This window comes from Anomalospiza imberbis, chromosome 15 (assembly GCF_031753505.1).
Source record: "Anomalospiza imberbis isolate Cuckoo-Finch-1a 21T00152 chromosome 15, ASM3175350v1, whole genome shotgun sequence".
Lineage (NCBI taxonomy): Eukaryota > Metazoa > Chordata > Aves > Passeriformes > Viduidae > Anomalospiza > Anomalospiza imberbis.
Genome location: NC_089695.1, coordinates 694,516 through 718,171, shown reverse-complemented (window position 1 = coordinate 718,171; position 23,656 = coordinate 694,516). Strand labels below are relative to the sequence as shown.

The 23,656-nt window shown below is 49.5% G+C and overlaps 1 protein-coding gene across 3 annotated transcripts in view; it reads right to left on the bottom strand.

The window, feature by feature from the left end:
* The window catches only part of FGF18 (fibroblast growth factor 18), a 73,765-nt gene that overhangs the window by 3,115 nt on the left and 46,994 nt on the right, over positions 1 to 23,656 (bottom strand). For 2 of the 3 annotated variants that reach the window (XM_068205434.1, XM_068205435.1), the window contains 2 exons: positions 12,813 to 12,918; positions 10,109 to 10,247 (listed from right to left, as the gene is read on the bottom strand). In XM_068205434.1, the coding sequence (XP_068061535.1) occupies positions 10,109 to 10,247; positions 12,813 to 12,918 (245 nt within the window). Of the gene's footprint in view, positions 1 to 10,108; positions 10,248 to 12,812; positions 12,924 to 23,656 lie in introns of all 3 variants that reach the window. The other variant, XM_068205437.1, reaches the window with a different exon arrangement.

The following is a 23,656-nucleotide window of genomic DNA, read 5'->3' as shown; positions in this document are numbered from 1 at the left end:
GAGGAAGAGCTAAATGGTTTGATAACATGAAATTACAGCAGCATTTACAAGTACCTAGAGATAAATCAGGATAAGGACCTCACTTCCCCAAACAAAGCATTCCTGTATGTGCTAAGACACGTCACAGACACACAAATGGTTTTCAAATACTGACAAGATAATTTTACAGTTTCTTTTATGGTCCCCAACAGGATAAATCATTCACACAAGTTACCTACACCATGAAGAGCTGTACCCACAGCAATATGTTAGGGGAAAAATCAATTTGTGAGGGTTTTCAGTAATTTTTAAGCATCAGGTGCCCAACATTTAAAATTTAATCAGTTCCCTACTTAAGCCATAGCAAATCACTCCTTGGGTCTGTCAGCCATCCCCTTGCTCCTCCAAAGAGAGGTGGGTGAAAGAGAAAAGCGAGACAGCTTTGGCCAAGCATCACTCCCTGCTCCAACCAGGGGCTCACCATTCCCCAGGAGCTCCTGGTGCAACCGACCCAGGGCTGCACCCTCCGTCACCAATGCCAGCTGGGAGCTGCTGCCAAGCCACATTTCATACACACTGTGCTGGCAGGGATGCGCCCTGCAGAGCACTCACCCTCCAAAACACAGAGCTTTGTGTTTCCAACTGATTCTTGACAATTCTTGAAAACCTCAGAGTTCCCCAGGGGCTGTCTGGCCCAGTGTAATGGCCTGGCCACAGGACAGAGGAAGCCCTACACCCAGCCCCACATCCCTATCCCCTCCACAGCAGGAATGAGGGCTTCCTGCGCCCCTCATGTGCCCCACTGGCTGCTCCTGCCTTTTGGCTTCACCATCCCACTGGCAACAACTCCAGCCACACTCCCTGCTCAGAGCAGGACACAGCAGAGGCACAACCCTGCTCCTGCAAAGGCTCTCTGTAAGTCAGAGACCAAATTGTTGGTGTTGGCCATGGGGCTGCTGCCTGGCCATGCAACAAGGCCGTGCCACCTGGCAGGTCAGTTCTTTGCAAAGAAACCATTCAGAACACGTTTTTGTTTAAACACAGCCCAAGAACTTTGGGAAGATGTGGTATCTGTTAGCCAAATTTCTGATAAATGCCTTATAAAATGCCTGATCTAAATGCCACCTTCCAGGGAAAGCTCTGAGGCGTGGCCCAGGTCTGTGCAGAGAGAGGCGAAAGCCCAGCCTGAGCAGCACCAAGGGCTGGCTCCAGCAGAGCATCCCCTGGAACAAGGGCTGGGGAGTGGCCTCGCTGGCAGCGGGTCAGTGCCCAGCACCAGGCAGAGACCTGAGTGGTGCCAGAGTTTTTACAGAGCAGGGTTAGAGCAGCAGCACCCCAGGCTCACCCTGCAGTAAGGGGTTTGAGGACACTTTCTGCACCGTGAGCCGGCTCCACTCCATGCAGCTGAGCGCAGCAGAGCCGAGGGGCTGAGCTGAGCCTGGGCTCTCCGAGCACACGGGGCTCACCGAGGAGCAGCCTCAGATTGTTTGTGCAGAGCATTTGGTGAGGGGCTCTCCAGTCTTAAACGTGAAACATGTTGAACTGACACTAAAGCAGAATTAAGTGCCAAAGCATTTGCTGCTTCTACAATTACACTCCGGAGCGCTTTGGTGCTCCTGCTCTCCTTTTTATGACCCAACTTGGTCTTACTGTAGTTTGGCTTTCTCGTTTTAAGTTCTCCAAATGGAAAGGATCAAAGAGCTCTTTGTTGTCCTAGCAGGAGCGCTCCTCGGAGCAAGGCATTCCTGCCACGAACAGCTTGCAGCTCAGGGGGAATTCGCGGCCGCTCTGTGCCACCAGCCCGAGCCAAAGCATCAGCAGGTGCAGCAGCCGCCTCCACCCTCCCCCGCAGCCCGCCATGGTGAGCCACCTGAGCAGCTCTTTATGGCACACGGAGGCCAGGGCAGGTTTTCTCATTTACGCTTCACAAATCTGGCACAGTGGGCACCGGGAAATCCAAACTTCCCTCGGCTCTCACAGCAACAATGAGCTCAGGCCAGCAGCTCGGGTAACACCGAGGAGCGGCGAGAGAAGCCTCCAGGATGGAAAAGTTTCTCTGTTTGCAAAGATCGGGGCATAAATTAAGCTTTTGTTAGCTAAGCCTAGGTTAAAACACTTCCCCTCCTCAAGCGCTGCTGCAATTAGGAGCTCTCTGGGTGAGTGACTGGTGATGTGCTGCAAATAACAAAAAACCCGACACACCACCAAACACGCCTGGACAACCCAGGAATACCAGCTTGGCACAGGGCACAGCGAGTCTCAGCACTCCAAGTGAGAGGGGGCTGAGTCTCTGGTTTAATTATCACCTTTCTGCCAGCTCAGTTCCCAGGCTCGAAGTCAAACTGTGGTGACACCAGCCCTCCGTACAATGAAGAGCATCTCCCTCTGCGAGGGAAGCAAGCCCAGGCCTCCCAAAAATCCTGGAGCAGGAAAAGCTACCACTCAAGCAAAAGGTTTCCAAGAGGTGCATACACCCAGGCTTTTACAAGGAAAACCGCTGAAAATGGACCCTTCCTGCACCCATCCTTCTCTCCCCCTCCACAGACAGACAGAGGGGGCTCCCAAGCCCTGGCACCCCACCGTGCTGGTTTTCATGCCACCCCCAGGAGTGAGGCACACCCACTGAGCTCAGCAATAATTTCAAAGGGCTGCTGAAATTCCCTCGGACACTGACCCTGTTAGATTGACCCATTGCATTACACAGAAGAAATCCCGCCCTATGTCTCCTAAATTTCACAGCAGTGACAGCAGGGAAGGCTTGGGTTTCCAGGAGCAGCACGGCTCAGCAGTCCCCGTGAGCTGCTCCTGAAGGATGCCCAGGTGAGGACCCAGGGCTGGTGCCCCAAATGCCACTGATAACCCCTGGCAGCCCCGGAGCTGTTCCCCAGCAGTGCCCAGATATGTGAGGCTTTCAGGAAGTTCCTTCTCTGCATTTTTGCACAAGCTCAGCTCAAAGCCAGAGGGCCAATGCTCAGAGCCTCCTCTAGACTCGCTCCACATGGCTTGGAAAATCCCAGATGGAAGGAGGCAATACAGGAGCTGTGTTAATGTCACAGCTTTTACCACTGCCCCTCTCCCCCTCGACACACACACAGCTTCTAAAGGCAGGTCAGAAAACACGGTGGGGAGGTGAACACGCCCTGCCAGAGCCCACAGTTCTGGGGTGGCAGAACCTGCTCGCTCACAGCAGTGAGCCTGAGTGCTCAGCCATCCCCTGCACTTTATGGGCATTATCGGGACAGATCCATCAGCAGCATCCTGATGCTCAGCATCTTGGATTTATGACAAAGCATCCTGACCACAGAGACACCTCTTGACCCAAATGCACATTCCTGCTCCTAGAGCAGGCTGTAAATCAGGGAAGCTGCATCCATAACTGCCAAGAGTCACTCAGCCTCATGCACGTTTCCTCCAGCTCTCTGCCCTCTGAACCTGCACAATCCTCCCAGGAAAATACTTAGGAGTCATGATGGGCAGTTCAATAAAAGTGTCTGCCAGAACAGTGGAGAGTTAATTATGTATACAGGACATCTAAGTGCATTCACGAGGCAGGGAAGTAACACAAAACCACGCTTTCTCAAGGTCTCCATTCAGGCTGGACATCAGGGGGAATTTGTTAAACATGGGAAGGGGCTGCCCATGGACATGGAGTCCCCAGCCCTGGAGGTGTCCCAGAGGAGATGCTCCATGGAGGGCACATCTCCCTCCAGAGGCCCCGTTCCAAAGCAGCCCTGCACAGATTTGCCCCCAGCTGCCCCCAGGTGCTGGGAACATCCCATCCCTCCTGAAAACAGGTAAAAAAGGGCATGGTCCTGCACGTGTGAGTCAGGACATCCAGGCTTGGCAGAGCCCTGTGCCTGTCTGTGCCAGACACAAGCTGCAGGAACCAAGGAAGGAAGAGAACAGTTTAAAATTTTTCTTTCCTTCCATGTTCCATTCCAAAATTCCCCTTTTCTAACTAAGTTCAGCAATTCTCACATTGCCCTGAGCTCTCCATCACAGGATAAACAGGAGGACACAGGTGAAAGGAGTCTCTGTAGGCTGGACCAGGCAAGGCTGGGGTTACACCAGGACAGGCCTCCTCACCTGCTCCTTCCATCACTGCCACGGCTCCTGCCAACACTGCAGCAGGGTGGCCACAGCCCGAATTAGGGCGAACCAGGTGTCTTTACCTGGAAAGATCCACATTTGCTTGACAGACATTCCTAACTGCATCTCAGAGAGCTGCATGTACTTAATGAGGAGAAATATCAACTGCTTTTTAAATGAACTTTATTAAACCAATAAAAAATTTAGGAAACTTAAGTCAAAACTGCAGGTTCCCTGGAGCAGGAAGCTGTTGCTCTTCAGGAGGTCTGAATCCCCAGGCAGGTTTCAGAAGTGATATCTGAACAGATCTGGGGCAGCTCCTGTTATCTGCACCCACCAGGTCCAGTTACACTGAAGATGGGAGGGGCTGCACGATGGGAAGGTGTTTTTACCCCTCTGTAAAAAGCACAGCCTGCTGCTGAAGGGCTCTGCTGGCCTTTGCTGGGAGCTCTTTTCCAGCAGTCATTTCCAGCCTCCACAGGCCAGTCCTGAACTTTCTCTAAAAGCCATCTAAGAGCAGCAGCATATTTCCTGTAGGCTTCAATTCAATAATTGTAGCAAGGTGGGAGTCACTCTTCTCCCTGGGAACAAGCGACAGGTCAAGAGGACAGGGACTCAGGCTTGGGGAAGATTCAGGCTGGACATCAGGAGGAATTTGTTAAACATGGGAAGGGGCTGCCCAAGGAGATGGAGTCCCCAACCCTGGAGGTGTCCGAGGAAGGGCTGGAGGTGGCACTCAGTGCTCTGGGCTGGGGACAAGGTGGGCATCGGGCACAGCTTGGACTCAACGGTCTGGGAGAGCTTTTCCAACCTCAGTGGTTCTGTGAAACAGAGAGTTGTGCCACTACAGGAAATGTTTTCTTAAAAATGTGTTTAAAACATCAAGTGTAGATGATGAGTGGAGCAGGATAACGAGACTAGAACAGTTGCTGACCTCATAGCAAGTTTTGTGTTTGTCCCAGATTTATTCACATTAAACAAACATGCACACTTACTGTAAATTATTATTTCAAACAAATGCAATCTCATCCAGCCAAGATTCCAGTAGTGACACCACTTTCCCTGGAGCAAGCTTAAATGGGGGGAATTTAGAACCTGAAAGGTCATTGCTTGTATGGAGGATGGCATTAGTTCTTCATGTCAAGTTATATTACTAAGAAAAGAGAGAAATCCATCATCAAATCAAGTGCCATCCATAAAAAATTATCCAGATTTGTTCCAGCCTGTGAGTGACCAACTTCCATCCCTATGCAACAAATGCAAGGCTTGAGACTTGTCCTCCCTCGGGAAAACTTCGTATCTTTGGGTACCCAAAAGACAAGGAAAGAGAATCTCAAGAACAAAAATGTATTTAAGCTGGATCTACTTTTCTTGGACCTTAAATATAGTTCTGTAACTGCCATATCAAATAGACTCTATTTTGCTACTGTTAGAGCACAGGTTTTATTCTCCACTGCAAAAGTAGCCTCTGATTTCTCACCTCCTCTCCAAAACCAAACTGCAAGCCAAGGAGAAACAGTCCTTGAGGAGCAGGAGTCCCCTGAATGTGATCTCTGCTGCACCCATTTGAGAGAGACCAGGCTGCACTGCTTCGTTCCCTTCTTGCAGTTAAATACATCAGGGTATTTGCTAAGTAGTGCTTAGAAGAAACACCACCCTCAGCTTAAGAGACGCTCAAGACCAACAAAAAATTGCACTTAGGAGATGAGATGCTCTGAGGAAAGTAATTAAATCCAACTTGATAACTGTCAGCACAAGATGCATTCAGCAGCACACCCTCTCCACCCAGACAAGACAAGGCATGACCAGGGCTCAGGGATCCCCATCAGTAATTTTAATTACCATTAAACCTTAGGGAACTGAAATAGTCCAACAGGACACACAGCTGCAGCCACCACAAAACACAGGGGACAGGAGGTCGGCAGCTTTATGGTGACACTTGCTTCCTGAACACAGCAAGGATTAAATTAAATTATCATACAGCTTTCAAGAAGGTGGTTTTCTTCCCTGGAAGGGGACAGACATCTTCCAGCCATGGGATAAGGAAACGATTCAGAGGTCAAGCTTACAAGCTTGGTCTGCAAGTGAACCTTGACTTTGCAAAGCTTAGTCTGAGAGATAACTGGGGCTTCTTAGAAATATCCAAAGGAAACACGACATTTCCTAAAGAGGAATCACAGTAAACCAGTAAATGTGTTACACAGCTCTCTGGTGACCTGACACAGCCAGGACATAAAATGCTCACATGTCCAGCAGAGTACCTGTGAGTCCTTATCATAAAAATAATACTATGAAGAATATATATATTTTTTTTAATAAAAGGACCACTTGCTTTATTTCAGAGCAAACAGTTGAAGAATTATGGCTGTGCTGAGAAGCTAAAGTTAACTGGAGATGTTCACATATAGATAAAAGGTGACTTTCGTATATTTTGGTGCCCAAAACTGCCCCAGCACTGGAGGTGAGGCTGCCCCAGCCCAGAGCAGAGCAGGACAATCCCTCCCTTGCCCCTGATGTCCCCAGGACAGGGATGTCCCTCCTGGCTCCAGGGCACTATTGACTCAGATCCAACTGGCCATGGACGAGGACCCCCTAGGTCCCTTCTTGCAGCTCCTCTCCAGCTTCTCAAAGATGTTTGGGGTCTGAGAGTGGAGGAGGGTGGTTTAGTTTCCACTTCCACTTTTAATTTCATGAGAATCTCAGCTTCTAAATTTCCAGAAAAATAATTCAATTTTTTTCCATAGGTTGCAGGAAAAAATCCTGATCAGGTAAATGTAGAAGATTCTGATGGCCCAACCAAAATAAAAGCGGTTTTCTCATCTCATTGCTTTTAAGACCTTGGCAATCCTGCACGCTCTGATTCCAGATTTTTGGGCACTTGAGATGGTTCCAGATCAGGTCTCCCTGTCCAAAGTATGGCAATGTCCAAAGCTGGTTGGCTTCAGGGTCCAGTGCATGTGTTTATTTAGATGACTTAAACTAAAAAAACTCACAGGAGAGCGAAGACCCAGACTGCAGTTCCAAATGAGATCTGAGCGAGATCCAGCAAAAGCCATGTCAAGTTTTGCTTTCGCATGAGATGCCAAGTTGGAATGGTTTATGGCTGAGCATGTCACAGAGAGATCCACAAAACACATGCTATTAAACCTGACACCCCACCAATCCTGACCATGTTTATGTTGCAAATTCAGCATTCAAAATTGTTAGGTTTTACAAGCCCCTTTCAAGCAACCCAAATACTGTGCAACTCCTGGAAAAAATCTGGATAAGCATCAAACTCCAGTGAAATTTAGAGTTCTGCCCCAAATCCAAGATGCAGTTAGGTGTGGCTTTAAATAGACAAGCTGAGGAGGGAAAACACCTCATATACTGTACCAGAGTTCCAAACTGCAACCCCAGGGTGCCCCTGCCCTCTCCACACACCTCCTGGCACCTTTGCAGCACCCCTGGCTTCTGGGATGGCCCTGGCACAGCAGACACCAGGAGCACTGGCACCCAAATGGCACACAGGACTGGGGCATATGGAGGGCACCGGGCTTGGGGCTCATCCTGGAGTGTCCTTACCTCAGCCCCCAGCCCTGCAGCGAGGAACTGGTTCTCCACCAGCAGCTTTTCAAAGACAGCCTTCAAAGAAAGCTTGACCTCGCTCTCAACCAAAGCCAACTGATGAAAACCTGCTCCAGGTACAGCAAAAAGGCTTTGGAGGATCCCCAGGCGTCTCCCACCTAAGTGAGTCTCCTTCCCTACAAAGGGAGGCTCCTGCTGAAGCTTCCACAGCTCCTTCTCCCATAGGGCCAGAGGAGTTTCAGGGGCCAAGAGCACATTTACAGGCCACGGTGGGCACCTTCAGTCTTTGATGCTGTCAGAGTTTTTTTAGCCAACTTTCCTGACTAAACACACACATGCCTCAAGAAAACCCCTATTTTAAAGCTGTAATGTAAACAACCCCAAATGATTACTATCCCCTAAAGGCTACTGCTGGCAAGCATCAATGATAAAGCTCTGCCAGAGCAGTCTGGCATCCAGCAACAATTTGTTTGTTGTCCTGCAAAAATACAGAGAGCCTTGCCATATGGTATTAGCAACTTTCTGGTAACATTAAGAAATATATTGGCTTGGAAAGCAGTTATCACACCAGCAAAAATGCTGTGTCTGAGAGGCAGGTCTCTGCTGTGAGTGGCACCAGCACAGTGGTGCTGGTCAGGGCTGGGAGAGGCACTGGTGGCCAGCATGGCCGTGCCACCTCTTGTCCCCTGTACCAATGACATGGCCCTGGCACAGCCAGGCTTGGCTGGCACAGCTTTTGTTCAGGAGCTGGGCTGTGCCTGGGGAACTAAGCTCATTGCTGCTCGTTGGGAGTGCTGGGAGGGTGCCAGTGCTGCAGACGTGGTGTCAGGGGACATGTCCCCAGGAGGCACCCAAATTATCTGTAACCTGTCTGGAGCCCCCCAGCTGTCCACAGCTTCCTACCCTTCAGCAAACAGCTCACATTCAGCTCAGAGAATGGAGGAATAAAATCAAACTCATTAAAATGCTTTTATAAAAATAATGCTCCTATATGCCCCCAATACTACCATGATTTTGAGAGTGTGTGGACACCAGATCACTGAGGATCTTTGAAAGAAGAGGGAGTGTGAAGTACCCTCCCCATGGATACCTGCTGCAGCCTGAGCACCAGCATTGACCAGACTGCCTCATCCCACAGGGGGATGTCAGGGAGCTTCCCTGGAGACAGTGCTGGGGGTCAGGAGATGCTCTGCTCTGCTCCCCTTGCAGCAGCCACCGACCCTGGCTGTGCCCAAAAGAAGGGCAGGCTCTGGCCATCCTTTGATGGTTCAGGCTTCACACAGACCCCTGACTGCAAATGCTCTCCTGCCAGAGGATGGGACAGGGAAAGGCAATCTCTGCAGCATCCTGCAGTTCTAGGGAGCTGCATGTGCTGTAGGGACAGGCTCAGCAAGAGCAGCTGAAGCCCAGCTCAGGTAAGAGCCACTGGCTCAGCCCAGGCTGCTCCTCGCTCTGGGAGACTTCAGTGACTTACCGCTGCCAGCCTTCAGCAAACACAAAATCCCCACTCTACCCATGGCCTTATCTCAATGCACGAGATGAGAGAAGCTGAGGCAGAGAGAGAAACCACAGAAGGACTCCCCAGGAGAACCAGTTAGAAGCTCAAGAGCTCCTCCAAAGAGACCATCAGCTCCTCTTTGCCTCTAGCACTGAATTACTGCCAATATTCAGAGTTATTGTGTTCTAGATGACTTGTCACAAGTGGACAAGTCACATTGTGCCTCTCCTTGGAAAAAAGAACTGCACCTTTGAGTTCTCTTCCCCCTGTGTTTGTAAGAAGTCTGAGATAAATAAACAGGTTTTTAAAAAAGACAAAAAAGTTTCTCAGAAAAGCAGCTGGCATTCTTGTTCTGAATTTTCATATTTTCATCTCTCTCCTTGTAGTATGATTCCACCATAAAGCCTGGAGAAGAGAGGGCTCTAGGAAGAACTTATTGCAGCCTTTCAGTATTTAAAAAAGGTTAAAGAAAGATGAGGACAAACCTTTTAGCAGGACCTGTTGCAATAGAACAGGGAGTAATGGCTTTAACTAAAAGAAGATAAATTTATACCAGATATAAAGAAGAAACTCTTTACTTTGAGGGCACTGGCACAGGGTGCCCACAGAAGCTGTGGCTGCCCCTGCATCCCTGGAAGTGTCCCAGGCCAGGCTGGACACTGGGGCTTGGAGCAGCCTGGGACAGTGGAAGGTGTCCCTGCCATGGCAGGGGGTGGAATGGGATGAGCTTTAAGGTCCCTTCCAACCCAAAAAAAATCTGTGATTTTATAGTAAAGTTCAGTGGTCCACAGAAAACCTTAGGAAGACCAGAAAACTCAGGACCTACAATTTTTATGTAGCACCAAAAACCCATGACCAAAGAAACAGATGGGCAGAAGTAAAAAGAAATAAAATTAAATGTTTCTTGGGCCTTCTTCAACACCAAGAATCCACAAAAAAACACACTTCAGATTGCTTTCCCCAGGTGTTGCTCACCTGTAACAGAGAAGTCACTGCTGTACAGCACATCCCCTGTCTCATTTTCCAAAGCATCACAGAGTGCCAGTGACCGCAGCAGCTGCTGTTGTAACAGTCAGGAGCCTGCCCAAAACAGCTCCAAGCCCTTTGGTCACTGCTCTGTGAACACACACAGCAGAACCTGAGAGAGGCAAAACCCACGAAGTTTGGGGCTCCTGAGCAGGCTCCATCAGAGGGCTCTGCTAGGAAACTCTGGTGGAGGTGCAATAATCAGAAATAAGGACACAAAGGCTGCTCTTCTTACCCCCGGGGGGTTAATCTGCTTCCCTACAACACAGCCAGCTCCAAGGTTGGGAAAAGCCCGGTCCACCTCTGGAGCTCTTGTGTTCATCACCACTTCCAGCTGAGAACAACCTGCTCCGTACCGTGGCACTCTTTGTAGGTGATTATGGGACACAAAAGGGGCTGAATTCAAAGCAGGTTTTCAACTAGGGAGGACCCAAAACTGCTGAGTGAGGAGGAGAACAAAGCCAGATGGCATGTGCTGGTCTGGTCGGGGATTCTGCAGTGCAAGGCAATGGGAAATGAACAGAGGAAAGGCACGGGTTGGTCCCATGGTTCCTCTCCTGCCAAACAAACATAGCAGGACAACCATGGAACAATCACTTCGTGGACTTCATTCCCCTCCACCTCCAGACTGAACTTCAATATTTGTATAAGCCCAGGCATAACTTTTATCTCATGTTTTCCTTGGGGTTTACTGGCTGTTTAGAGCATTCAGGCTAAAAAGCATTCCCTCAAACTCTTGCCACAAAGAGAGCTGAAACCATGACACTAATTAAAACCACACTCTTTGGTATCAAGAAGACATGCTATTGTTTTCTTTTGCTGCTCATGAGGAGCTGCTAATGTGGGCAACACGTCTGGAACATTTTCCTGCCCAGCACAGCTTTCCCTCTGGACCAGGTTGGCTGCTTTGGGAACTTGTCACAGGCTGGGGTGGGAGGGCAGCAGTATTTACAACAACAGACTTATTTATTCTTTGTAACAAAACATTTGCCAGCTTAACACCATGAAAAGCACATTGGAAAAAAAAAAAAAAGGGTTCACACTGCCTGAAAGGTGACAAGCAAAACAACTGTCCTGCCTCAGTGCCCAGTGTGCCAAATCAAGGGATGAGCCTTAAATACACACTCCATACAAATATGTGGTATGTTTGCAAAAACTGATGCTGATTTTGTCAGGATGCTCCTGGACACTCTGTTCAGAACAGGAAAGGCTACAGGCTGCCCTGTGCCACTGCTGACCCACTGGGGCAAGGTCTTGCTGAAGAAAAAGGATTTCTCTAAGATTCTGTGCTCAATTTACCCCACCTGAGTGCTTCTAAGGTCTCCATGACTGGTATCAGCACCTCATAAACATTAACATTATCCTTGCAACATTTCTAGGAAAAATGCTATGATCACATTTAAAAGATGGAAAATTAAGGCACAGAAAAATCTAAGGTAGGTTTGTGTCCAATGCAACCTTCAAAAGCATCCAACGTGGTTTAAAACCAGTTAAAATAATTTCCCTGTCCAAGACCAAACAGTGGGGTCCCATGCAGGCTGGTAACACAAGTGCAGGAAGCAGAGACAATTGGCTGCTTTGCCCCAGCCCTTGCAGAGTGCTGATTCCACTTCTCCCTGATTTTAAGCAGTGCCCTGGATGCCTCCTGCCTCAACAGGTAGCTCCAAAGCAGGTCAGGCACAGGGTCCTGGCTGGCAGCAGGGTCCTGGGCTTAGCCTCCAGAGAGCATCTGCTCCCCAAGGAAGCACAAGTGGAAGAGGGAGGGATCCTCCAGGGAAGGCAGTGTCCCACAGGTGTCACTCCTGGGACCTCAACAGTAAATAATTTTTCATCAGAGCCATTTGGTTTCTGGTTTCTGTTTGGAAGCATGGCATTCACTGCTTTGACTAAAACCAAAACTCTGCTTCCCTTTTTCATGACCACAAAGATGCTAGATTTGAATTCCTGGTGGTGCAAAGTGAGCACAGCAGAGGTTTGAAGGCTGGAATATTCTATTTGACATTTATTTTTGGTGGCACTTCAGCTTTACACAAGCCTCTGCCTGGTTAGCAAGTCTCCAGCTTTTCCAACAATAAAGAAGGACCGTGCGAATTACAAAAACACTACTTCAGCACACAAATTGGGCTGAAGGGGTGAACACTCTGTAATTTGTTACACACTTCCATTGGGGAGGCATCCCCAGTGTTCAGATTCCAGCCCTGGCTGTGCTGTGCCAGTCCCTGGCTCCTGGCTGGTAGGAAGGAGCTTTCTGCTGCCCAGCACGAACCACAGCACAGTGCTCTGCTTGCCAAAAGGAATTCTGGGGGAAATTCATATTGGAATGTCCCTCCAAAGAAAGATCAGGTGAGGAAGGCGCTGTGGAGGTGGCCATGGCACTGGGATGATGAGGCGACATCTCACGTGAGGCATGACCCGTGCACACCTACAGCAGCACTGGAGAGCCCCGTGAGGCTGCAGGGCTCGTCTGACAGCCTGGGGGGTCCAACAGAGCCCTCAGGAGAGCCCCTGGGACAGCAAGAGCTGCCCTGCAAACCCCACATCCCCTGCCCCGCTTCTCATCTGAGGCTGACAGACGAGGCTCAAACACATCATTACAGCCCTGAGGAGGCTGCTCAAGGTAACACTCGGGTTACAGATTAATAAATAGAAACACTTACCTTCCCCACTAGCTTGCCTTTCCTGTTCATGCAAAGGTAGAAATCTGTCTCCTTCCCTTTGATCCGGACTTGACTTCCAAAAGTGTCTGTTTCCACTAGAAGCTGGGCTTGGAAAGGAAGAAGAAAAGAAAGCCTTTACCAATGTGGTCCCATGAAGGCACAGGGTGCAGAGCTCCCCAGGGCACTTCCCCACGGCCCAGCTGAACCACGGCACCAGAGCCCGAGTGCTCTGCAGGGGCCAGCCCCAGGGGCCGAGCTCATGGCCCCGTGCAGGTGCAGGACTGACACCTCTCCACTCACTCCCACACAGATACCCCGGATTTAAAGCTGGTTTACCACACAATAACCAACACACGTGTGGGCTCCATCTGTCACACCAACCCCACCACCAGCAGCAACATTAGCTCAGTGTTAATAGAACCAGAGAATTGCTTATGTTGGAAAAAACCTCAGAGATCATCAAGTCCAACCTGATGGCCCAGCACTGTTGTGGCCACCGCTACACCCTGTCCCCAGGTGTCACATCTGCATGGCTTTTAAACACCTCCAGGAACGGTGATGCCACCACTGCTCTGGGCAGCCTGTTCCAATGACAAGGCTCTCCTTCACGCTGCAGGAGGGTTCTTGGAGGGTAAGAACATGGATTTTATTCTCATGAAGATGAAAGATTAGCATGAGAAGAAAGAAAATCCTTTCCCCACAGCCAGCAGCCCTCAAACACTACACAGAAGTGGTTCCAGTGCAAAACATCACAGTGACCTCCCAAAGGTCACCACAGCAGCTAGCAGGGAGAAATTTGGCACTGCTTGTTCTGTCTGATGCACACCCACCCTGCATGTGTCCTCCACGCCTTGTTGTGCATCCAGGAGGTCACAAATTTCTTCCTGGCACTCCAGGCAGAGGTCTCAGGCTCTAGCTGGGAGAAATGTGGCCAATCTCAGTGTCTAGCAGGGTATTGATGCCAGAGCTGGTTTGCAGCAGGAGCCAGGGTAGAGGACAGATTTCTGCTGCATCTCCATAAACCCCCTGCTCAGCCACAGCTGTACCTGCAGAAGGGGCCAGGCTGCCACCCGGACAAGCAGCATGCCATCATCATCATCATCTCAAAAACCCAGACAGATCCAAATCCAGCCTTTTATTCCATCTCTAATCTAAACACAAATTCCAGTCATGCTCAAGATTCGGATTCCAGGAATTTCCCCGGAGAGGCAGGAACAGGCAGACTGGACATTTTGGTTCAGATCCATCTCCGACATGGAGGAGGAGAAAGGAGACATGGTTGAAACACAATGCAAGAATGTGTGAGTGTCAGCAAGTGCAGCTCCACGCTCCTGCTCTGGAAATACTCACGCCTGTGAGTGCCGAGCCCCACCGTAGAAATACAGCTTTTGCCAAACTCTGGAGAATGTTTGATCTGTGCTGCAGAAAGTCACATTCTTTTTGGCATTCATATTTCAAACTTTAAAGCTCTCTAAGAGCAAATATGTTCATTGTAAGGATTTACCATGGGGATAGAAATAGGAGTTTGTTTCATTTAAACACATTAATATTTTTCCCACTTGTAAAGTCAGGTTTTGGCTTCTGCAGCAGTGCAAATATCACAAACCTTTAACTCACAAGGGCCCTAAATAATTTTCCCCTCACAGCTCAGTCACATCTGTAAGTTCAGGGGTTTCCAGTTACTAGCTGCTTACATTTATTTAGATCTATTTGTCAAACCTGTTATCACAGGGGATATTTAAATTATAACTTCTTTCTGACAGCAAGTGGGATAATGTCTGTATTACAGCAGGATATTACTTGCAATCATGCACAGATATGGATATTTATGGAAGTTTTTCAGAAACACCTCATAGGTTTAGGTACCTGTGATGGAGAGCAGCCTGAAGCAACAACTGGGTGCTGCCCACTTTGTCCCCTCACCTGCCAGGGCAGTATCCAACCTGTGACCACTTCTGTGAGGAAGGGCCCCCAGCCAGAAATAACCCTTCAACGTGAGGATATCAAGGAGAGCCAGCCAGGAGGGGGGTGATGGCACAGGGCCAAGGACAGCTCCTCCAGGGCAGGCTGAGCAGCGTGGCTGGAACACGGCGAGTGCCCACTGCTCCAGGAAGCATTAACAGACAAGGGAACAGCAAAGGGGGGAATGTCTGCCTTTAATGAGGGAGGTGACTCTGAAAGGGCTTCTCCTCACATGAGCAGAGGTCAGCCTCAGAGCGGGAGACCAGCAGCCAGCACGTGAGTGAAGGGTGTGGAGCCAGCAAAGCCTGGTCCAGGAGCCATGGCCGACACCCAGAGCACCAAGGAGCTGCCCACAGATGGTCAGTGGCCAAACCTCCCAGGCACGAGCTGGTGTGGGGCCACCCAGCACAGCGGTCAGCCGAGGGCTCCCCACGGGCCAGAACAGGACAGCACAGCTCCCTCGGAGCTGCGAGGGAGCCCACTCCAGCCTGAGAGTAAAAACCTACTGAGAGTGACTCTGAACATCAGATACAGGCTCTGGCCAGCCAAAGGAGGAGCTGACACCGACAAAAACCTCCAGCACAAGCGCCGTGAGCCGTGGTCGCACGGGACAGCCAGCAGCTCCCAGCCCTCTGACGCAGGTCCCCGTGGCAGCCCGTGCTCAGATGGACAAACACGGGGCACACTGGCTCGTGTTCCCCACCCCCTTGCTCTCCAGCCAGTATGACTAATATGCAAGCTGATTTTAATTTGAAAAATATCACCTTAAAAAGATGCCGGTTCCCTGCTGTGAAAATTAAAACCATCTGGATAGAGTGATTTCAAATAATTAATCTAGGACTCCTTTGGCACCGCTACTAATTAAAATATGATACCTTCCTCCCCCTTTTAAAATAAAAAATTTAACTAAAGTTTAAAGCTCTAATAAAATAATGTCATAATTTAGAACTAGATGGAAGTCACCTTTCCTGCGGGCTGCAGAGGTTATGGCAGCGCTGAGATCCCTCCCAGGCAAGTGCCACAGCTCAGCCCGAGCAACAGAGGATAAGCAGGCATCCAGTGAGATATTTGTGCTGGCAAACACAGCAGCATCCATCCCAGGGCCCCGACAGACAGCCCAAACCCCCAGGGACCATCCTGCACCCTTGTGCTGAAGAGTGGGAACAGAGGCCAGGAGGTTCAGCAGAGAATGTCTGATCCCTGCTGTGACCTGAGCTGCCTTAGGACAGGCCAAGGCCTCACAGAGGTTTCCCACTTCTGCAAAATCTGAGTCTTAAGATGTTGGAAACATCTTATTTCTAGGGATCGCTGACCCCCTTTTCTACAAGAGAGATCAGTGCAGCTTTAGGGTGGGTTATAACCCAGGGGTGTGCAGCACCCCTGACAGCTGATGCTTCTTTGTGCAACAGGCATCTCCCTAAGTTCTCTCAGGAGCAGGGACAGGCACCTTAAACTGCACATAAACAGCACATCTGAAATCTTCTGGGATGAATCCCAGCCCTGAAGGATGCAACCAGAGTTCCTAGGGGGTGGAGGCTGACCCAGCACAAGGGGCTGCTCATGTCTCCCCCTCTACTACACACAGCAGGAGAAAAGCTCAGCCACCACCACCACATTTTACACTAATTCAAACTGGACTTGGAATGCTGTCCTGTCCTGTGATAAATATGCCATGGCATAGTGGAAGTGCCAGGGAAAATCCAAGAGAATGTACAGGAGAGTTCAGGTGAAATGAGTGCCACCATGCCAGAGCAGCAGCCCCACAGCACTCTGCTGCTCAGCACCCCTGGCTTCCAGCCCCATCTGTCCCTGGACACACCACACAGAGATTACAATCTTTATTTTCAAAGGCCCTGTGCGCCAATCTTCAGATCAGGTGTTATTGTTTAAATTCTTTGACAGCTAGATATTCTGATATATTTTCCATGGGAATAAAATAAAGGGCAAAAGAGAAAAGATGTCTTTAGAGGGTGAGATCTCCTGCTACATGTTTTGCCTTATTGGCCCATTTAACCTAAACCTTCCTGAAAACTCCCACTGGAAGAGACTGGAATTCCTCACAAGTCTAGGTGAAAAGGATTACATATATATATATATGTTGAAAAGCTATCTACCAGCTAAGAAAACATGAAGTCAGGGAGATATGTGAAGGTGGCAGAAAATATGCCAAATTATCTTTCAGATATTTCCTGGGAGTGGGAGGACAGGAGCAGAAAGCACAGGGAAAGAGAGGAGAAAGAGGGCACCTGAGAAGTGTAAGGTTTACAAGTACCAATCACAAAATCCTCAGGTCCGGATAAAGAAAGAGATGAAGGGGAAAACACACGAGGAGTGCAGGAGGACTGGATACTTCAAGTCTACCCACTGGTTTGTGGTTTTTTGCAGGTGAAACCCATGAAAAGGGAGCCACAGAGAGAAGGAACACAGCTGCTCACACTCTCCACAGGCACCTTGCAGCTGGCCAGACACTGGGGAAAAGGATCTCAGAGGGGACAAAGATTTTGTTGCTTTGGTTGCACTTCTTTTTCTGAAACAGTCAGGGGAACCACTGTCAGACTTGAAGCCATTTCCAGCGAATGAAGAGGATGCACTGACACACTGAGGCTGGGAGCACAGCACCTGGGATGGAGGGCAGCTCTCCCAGTTTGTTACCCTGGTGCTGTGAACCAGGACATTCTCATCGTTCACAGTGCATAGTTCACATCTGATGGGAGAGCAAAATCCACTCTCTGCTGAATCTTCTCCTGAGACTCCCAACATGGGCAACAGTGCTTAAAATAGATGAAATCTGTTCAAACACTGCCTACCCCTACCAAAACCACATTAATCCCTACCATGACCACAACAGAGGAGAGAATGACCTTGTCTCCACAGTCATGATGTAATGATGAGGGAATAACACCAAAATTAGGTAAAGTCTGGAGGATCTAATGAAGCCTGCAGGCTGTGGCCCAGTGAGGGAATCAAGGCTGCTTCCCAAAGTTTTGTCTGCACACTTGCATGGTCCTGCAAACTGAATGGTATTTTATAGTTATAGTCCATGGAGCCCAGCTCCCTTCTCAAATATTCAGGTGCATATTAGGAGTAACCACCCCAATTAGTGAGGCTGGTGCTCGGGAGGGCAGAGCTCTGACCCACATACCACTGCCCTGAGCTCATCCTGTCTCTCCTGAGCACAGCATATGCATGTCAAATTATTAAAAGGCATGTTCGTGGGGAGGAGGGCTAGGAGCAGCTTCGAGGTCCAGGCTCCAGATACTGTCTCTTTTAAGCCACCGTGTTGCAGTGCTCGGTGTCAGCACAGAAGCTGCCCAGGGAGCAGCTCCCAGCCCTGACCCAGGGTTTGAAAGATGCTGTTACTCTAAATGAGGATTTTTCTTTAACCACTGTAACTTTCAGCACCCTAACTGTTGCACCTGGGGACAAAGACTTTTTGGGGTGTAAGGTCCTCAGGGCATCAAAACGCACACCGAGTGCCAAGTCCCCGGCACGTTTTCCTGCCCCATCACGGGGTGGGAAGGGAAGCAGGAGCGAGGGCTCGGTGTGAACAAAGGACGGGCTGCAGACAGAACCTGCCACCCGCAGAACAGCCTCGGTAGCTCTCAGGAACCAGACAGGTTAAATATTTGCATGGGAGACATCTGAAGAAAATCTATAATGCAGCAAAGACCTCAAAGGCATTTCCACTACAGCAACCTGATCTTGTAAATACTTCCACACAAAGGACTTCACACACATCGGAAGTCCCGGAGTGCTGATAAAGACCCCTACACGATTTCAGGGTCCCGCCTCCGCCAGCGCCGGCTGGGTGGGAGCACAGCCCGGGACAGGCTCTGGGGACAGCTTCCCCGAGGGCTGTGTGCTGCTGCAGCGCCCGAGGGGCAGCGGGAGGGGGAAAGGTGCGGGATGCCGGCACAGCGCCCACCTTCCCTTGCAGGCACGCCTCCCTCGGGGCTCCACCTCTGCAGCAGCCGACAGGAGCTGCAGGCTCCGGGCGATGCTTTGGGGCGCTCCCACTCCCGGAGCACCGCCTCGCACCACGGAGGCTCCTGTCCCACATCCAGCACTCTGAGCTGTCCCTTGGCGCGCCCTGGGCTCGTCTGCAGCACACAGGGCCAAGACATGCAGAAATCTCCATGCTGGTGCCAAGCACACCAGCCCGAGTGCCCAGCCCCGGCCAGCTGTGCAGGCAGGACACGCTGTGCTGCAGTCAACACACAGGGTGCACAGCCCGGGATGGCCGGGACAGAAAGGATCACTCTCAGGCTGTCTGATATCATTCGCCACTATTTAATATCACTCTCTACTTAAGCCTGACACACCATTCCTAAAAACATTGAAATCATATTATGGTTGGGGTGGAAGAGATTTTCACGCTCAGCCGGTCCCAACCCTCGAGGCAGGGGCACCTTCCACTGGACCAGGTTGCTCTAAGCCCTGTCCAACCTGGCCTGGACCATTACAGAGCTCTTACCTGTAGGGATGCCCACCCAAAATATTTCCCTACCACTTCAGCAGTGGCTAACAAAACACACCCAGGGGATGATGCTGAGCTGGTGTTCCCCAAGCATGTCAGGCAGATTCTCCCTCTCCACCCTGTAGAGATGTGTTGTTTATGCTGGAATGGCACTATCAAGGTAAAAAGGAGGTTCTAAAACATACAAGTCCTCTTCCCCACACTGCCCAGGCTCTTATAGGATGACAAAGCTTCCAAACATAGTCCCTACAAACTCACTCTAGTCACCACATCTTGGGAGAAGCTGAAATGAAAATGTGTTAATTTGAGGTCTTTTATTAGCCTACACATATGAAAATTGTTTGAGAGTTCAGCAGATATAAGACCAGAATCAGACCAGAATAAATACCAAGGTAGGTCTAAGAGATTTTTGTCCAACTTAAATAAAACTTTAGTAAATCCCTGAATCTGTATTCTATGAAAAACTAAACTAATAAACAAACACATACAGAAACATCCCCCTGTCGGAGCTATAAGTACCCAGAGGGCACTATCCAGAGGCTGGTCATCCCTTAGCCATGTGAGAAATGAATGTAAAATACTGTCATTCTAACATGGAGCCATTTGCACCCTTTTGTACATCTAAGAAAACAGGATTAAGCAGTGGGAAATCAGACTTGACCTCTTGCAGATGTTTTATACATAATTCACCATAAGAGACACTAAAAATATTTTGGCAGTTGCTTCAGTGATGGCGAATAAGCTTATCTAGACAAGATTCAGTAAAAGCGGAGGTGGGTAGGTTGTGTGCTTCAAAAACGCCTGGGCGGGGACAGCTGTGAACAAATTCTGCCCTGAACTTTGCCACCTGCAAACCTGCCATGACTAAGAAATAAGCCTGGAAAGAGAAACGTTCAGAATGTTAGCACAGAAATTCCTCTATCTCACCAGGGTGTCCTGCTGCCTCCAAGCACAGCTCAAGTGGACAGTATTTATACAGAGGAAGGAAAACGGCTTGACAAGCTGCCAGGCTCTGAGTCTGGAATTACTGAAGGATGAGCCTCAAAAAAGTTCAGAAGATATGTTATGCTTGAAAAGGCACCTAAAATGAAAAATAAAGGGCCAAACTCTGATGTCTTTGATCATTCTCATTTGAATAAACTCCTACTGACACAGTCAAGCCCAACAGACAACGACCTCAGAACCTGGCCCTGAGCTCCTCGCTGAAACGCATCCAAAGTGCTGGAGTCTCTCGGGTCTGGAAAGAGTGTGAACCTTTCCCGTCCCCACAGAGGGTTAGAATTACTGCAAGAACAAACCCCAGTGAAGGTATTTTGACTCTCTTGTTCCCAGTCTCAGCTGGACCCAATAAAAACACTGGTGTACACAAAAATAACAATAAGGAGAGAATGACCAGCCCAGGAACCCATGTACTCTCGTGTCTCTGCAGAGCTGCTCCGTGTGTGCCCAGCAGCTCAGGAGACAGCACAGGGACCCTGCAGCACTGCCCAGCTCCCTCAGGCAGCTGCTGGCAGGCTGCTCATCCCTAGGGATGAAGTAGGAGGATGTCAGCACCACCATCTCCTCTTTCCGAGGAGTCCCAAACACATAAATCTCTCCCACATCCCAACACCGAGATGGCTTTGCACACTCCAGAAGTCAGCCTGTCCAGGCTCCACTGTTGTGTTTGTGAGTGCTCCAAAACGGGGCTGATCAGGAGAAATGTGTAAAGCATCTGCAGCATAGGTTGAATTAAGATTATCAGACATGCCTGATACACAAAGATGTTAGGTTCTACCAAGCAGGGTTCTTATTCTGCACCAGTAAAGGCTGAAATTAAGATAATTAATTTTATGGATCAGAGTATAAGTCTATCTATGCATTTTCTCAAAGGGACTCATTGTAACAGTCACTTCTTTCAGCAAGTGAAAAATATGCTGAAAATAGAGTTGCAGGATGCTCTGGTGTTTTAAGTGGGATTCTTGTGGCTCTCAAACCCAAAGGAGCAAAGGCAGCAGCACAACCTACCAGAAGAAAATGTTCTGGCACATGGGGAAAATTCCTTTCTGTTTTAAAATTTTAAGCAGGATTTCCTCTTAGACATGGTCACAAACACAGTTTCAAAGATACCTGACTTCTTAATGCTTGTGCTGCTGAAGCTTCCTTTTGCCAGATAAAAGATAACTTATTATTAAATGAAGTACAGAAAATCGTTGCTCTTGGGTCAGACGATATAAGAAAGTGTGATTATTTTGGAATAAGAGATGTGGGCAAGGACTGATCTACAGCACCTGGGGACACCTGGCACCAGCTGCACCCTGAAGAGTGCCTCAGGGGAAAGACTGTGGAGAAAAGTGCTCTGCACCAGCCCCTTTGGAGAAGTTTCTCCCTACAGACACAGCACAATTCTTACAACTGTTCTCAGGGCATGAGCAACAGAAACAATCCAACAACCACCAAAAATCAGGTATCACATTAACTCTCCCTTTAACACCTTTGGTTTCACATATTTATTTTTGGAAACATTTATCATGGGACTTCTCTTAAACTGTTACCCCTAGTCCTCAGCATATGTAAGACTATATACTTCCCTTTTACTGCATTTTAATTGCATGAGAAGTTTTAAAAGTCTTTTTTTTTTCTTTCCTGAAGTCATTTGGGACAAAAGGCATCTGGCACTGGGTATTTAAATAAGACCTGTCAGAACTGTAAAATTAGTTTTACGTTTTAATAAAGGTACTTTAAAAATCTCAAATATAATTCTGCATTCAAGCCATAAGTGTTTGGATTAAGAAAAGCAGATCCCATGTTAAATCTTAATATTAAAAATAAGTCAAGTACAGAACTAAGCCACTCCTCAGCTGTGGCATTATAAAGAGCAGCAAAGAAAAGAGGTAATATCTCCAATAGCTTTTTTGGGGGGGCATTCTGAATTTAAAGAAGCAGCATTGACAGCAGAAGATCTGCATTATATTATATTATTTGCCATTTATCTCAGTTTATCTAGAGACCCAGGCCACCTTTAAAGCTCAGACTCAGCCCCGTGTTTCCATCCAAAATTCTCTCCACGCTTTCTTGTCCTCCCTGGAACACACCATCCTGCCCTCCTCTCCCCACCCTGAAGGGGTGGCCCCAAGGACCTGCATGGCAAAAGATCCCTGGAGGTGGTGGGTGCCACACTGGCAGGGAACATCTCTGCTGTAGGTGTGCAGCCCACACCCATCCAAACTGGGATTGACAGAGCTCGCTTAGCTTGGTGGGCTCTGTGATCAGCTCTGCAATGGCACAGAATTCACTCCAAGGACCTGCAGACATACAGACAGAGGACAAACCCAAACCCTCCTTCCCACACTTGCTACCCCACACCAGCGAGCACATCCCTCCTCCCCACCAGGACACCTTCTGACTCCCCTTCTTTGATCTCCCTCCAACCTTTGGAGTGCACGGAGAATTGCCCACCCCTACACCTACACAGACCTGAATATTTGCAGGCAGCCCTGAAGGCCACATCTGTGTGCCAAGCCCAAGGACTGGGCTGCCCCCACCTTTGGCATGGGAGGACAAGGCCACCTTTGAACCCTGCCAAGGTGACAGGTCTCCCCATGTTTGCTGCCACCACATGAACTCAGCAACCACTGCTGGGACACTCATGGCCAGCACCACCAGAACAGAGGAACCCAAGGACACACCACAGTGGTGGGACAAGAGACGGCCCTTGGCCAACAACACCTTCTCCAGGGGCTTTATAGCCCAGCACAAAGCTGCAGCCTGACCCGTGCCAGAAGGGAGCTACTTCTCCATCCAGGACCCCAAAGAAGCAAAGGAACCAGCTAACACGGACTAAGGAGCTTCAGTGCAAGCTCCTGCTGGGGAACTACCTGACATTTATGATCCCTTCCAAACCAAACCATTCTGCGACTCTGTGGCGTGGCTTTCCAGGTGCTCAGCAGGCCTGGCCCTCCTCCAAGGTCACAGTGGGGATGAGGGGAGTGGGCAGGGAAGTGTCACAGGTGCAGACAGGCTCGGGGCAGCCCCCATCCCCCAGCCATGCTGTCACCTCCCTGCCGCCAGCTGCCCAACCTGGCACTTCAGCACAGGTCACCTCTGGTGTGAGGAGTTAACGCTCATCCCCCAGCAGGCGCGATGAAAAGGAGACAAAAAAGCAGGATGCTGGTGAATGACAGCAGTGGGTGGCCCAGCCCTGCACACAACAGGCACAGCCAAGTGTGTCTGGCACCAGACAATGGTTGGGCTGGAGGTGTGTGGGGCGGCAGCGCCAGCGCCATTCTCACGGCAGGGCACCCGGCCATGTCGCCTCACAAATCCGCTCCTCTCCTCGCTCCCAGATCTTCTCTGGGCTTGGGTTTGTTTTTTTCTGTGTTGTCCTTCCTGTTGGGACATTTGCATCTCTGAAAAGAAAGC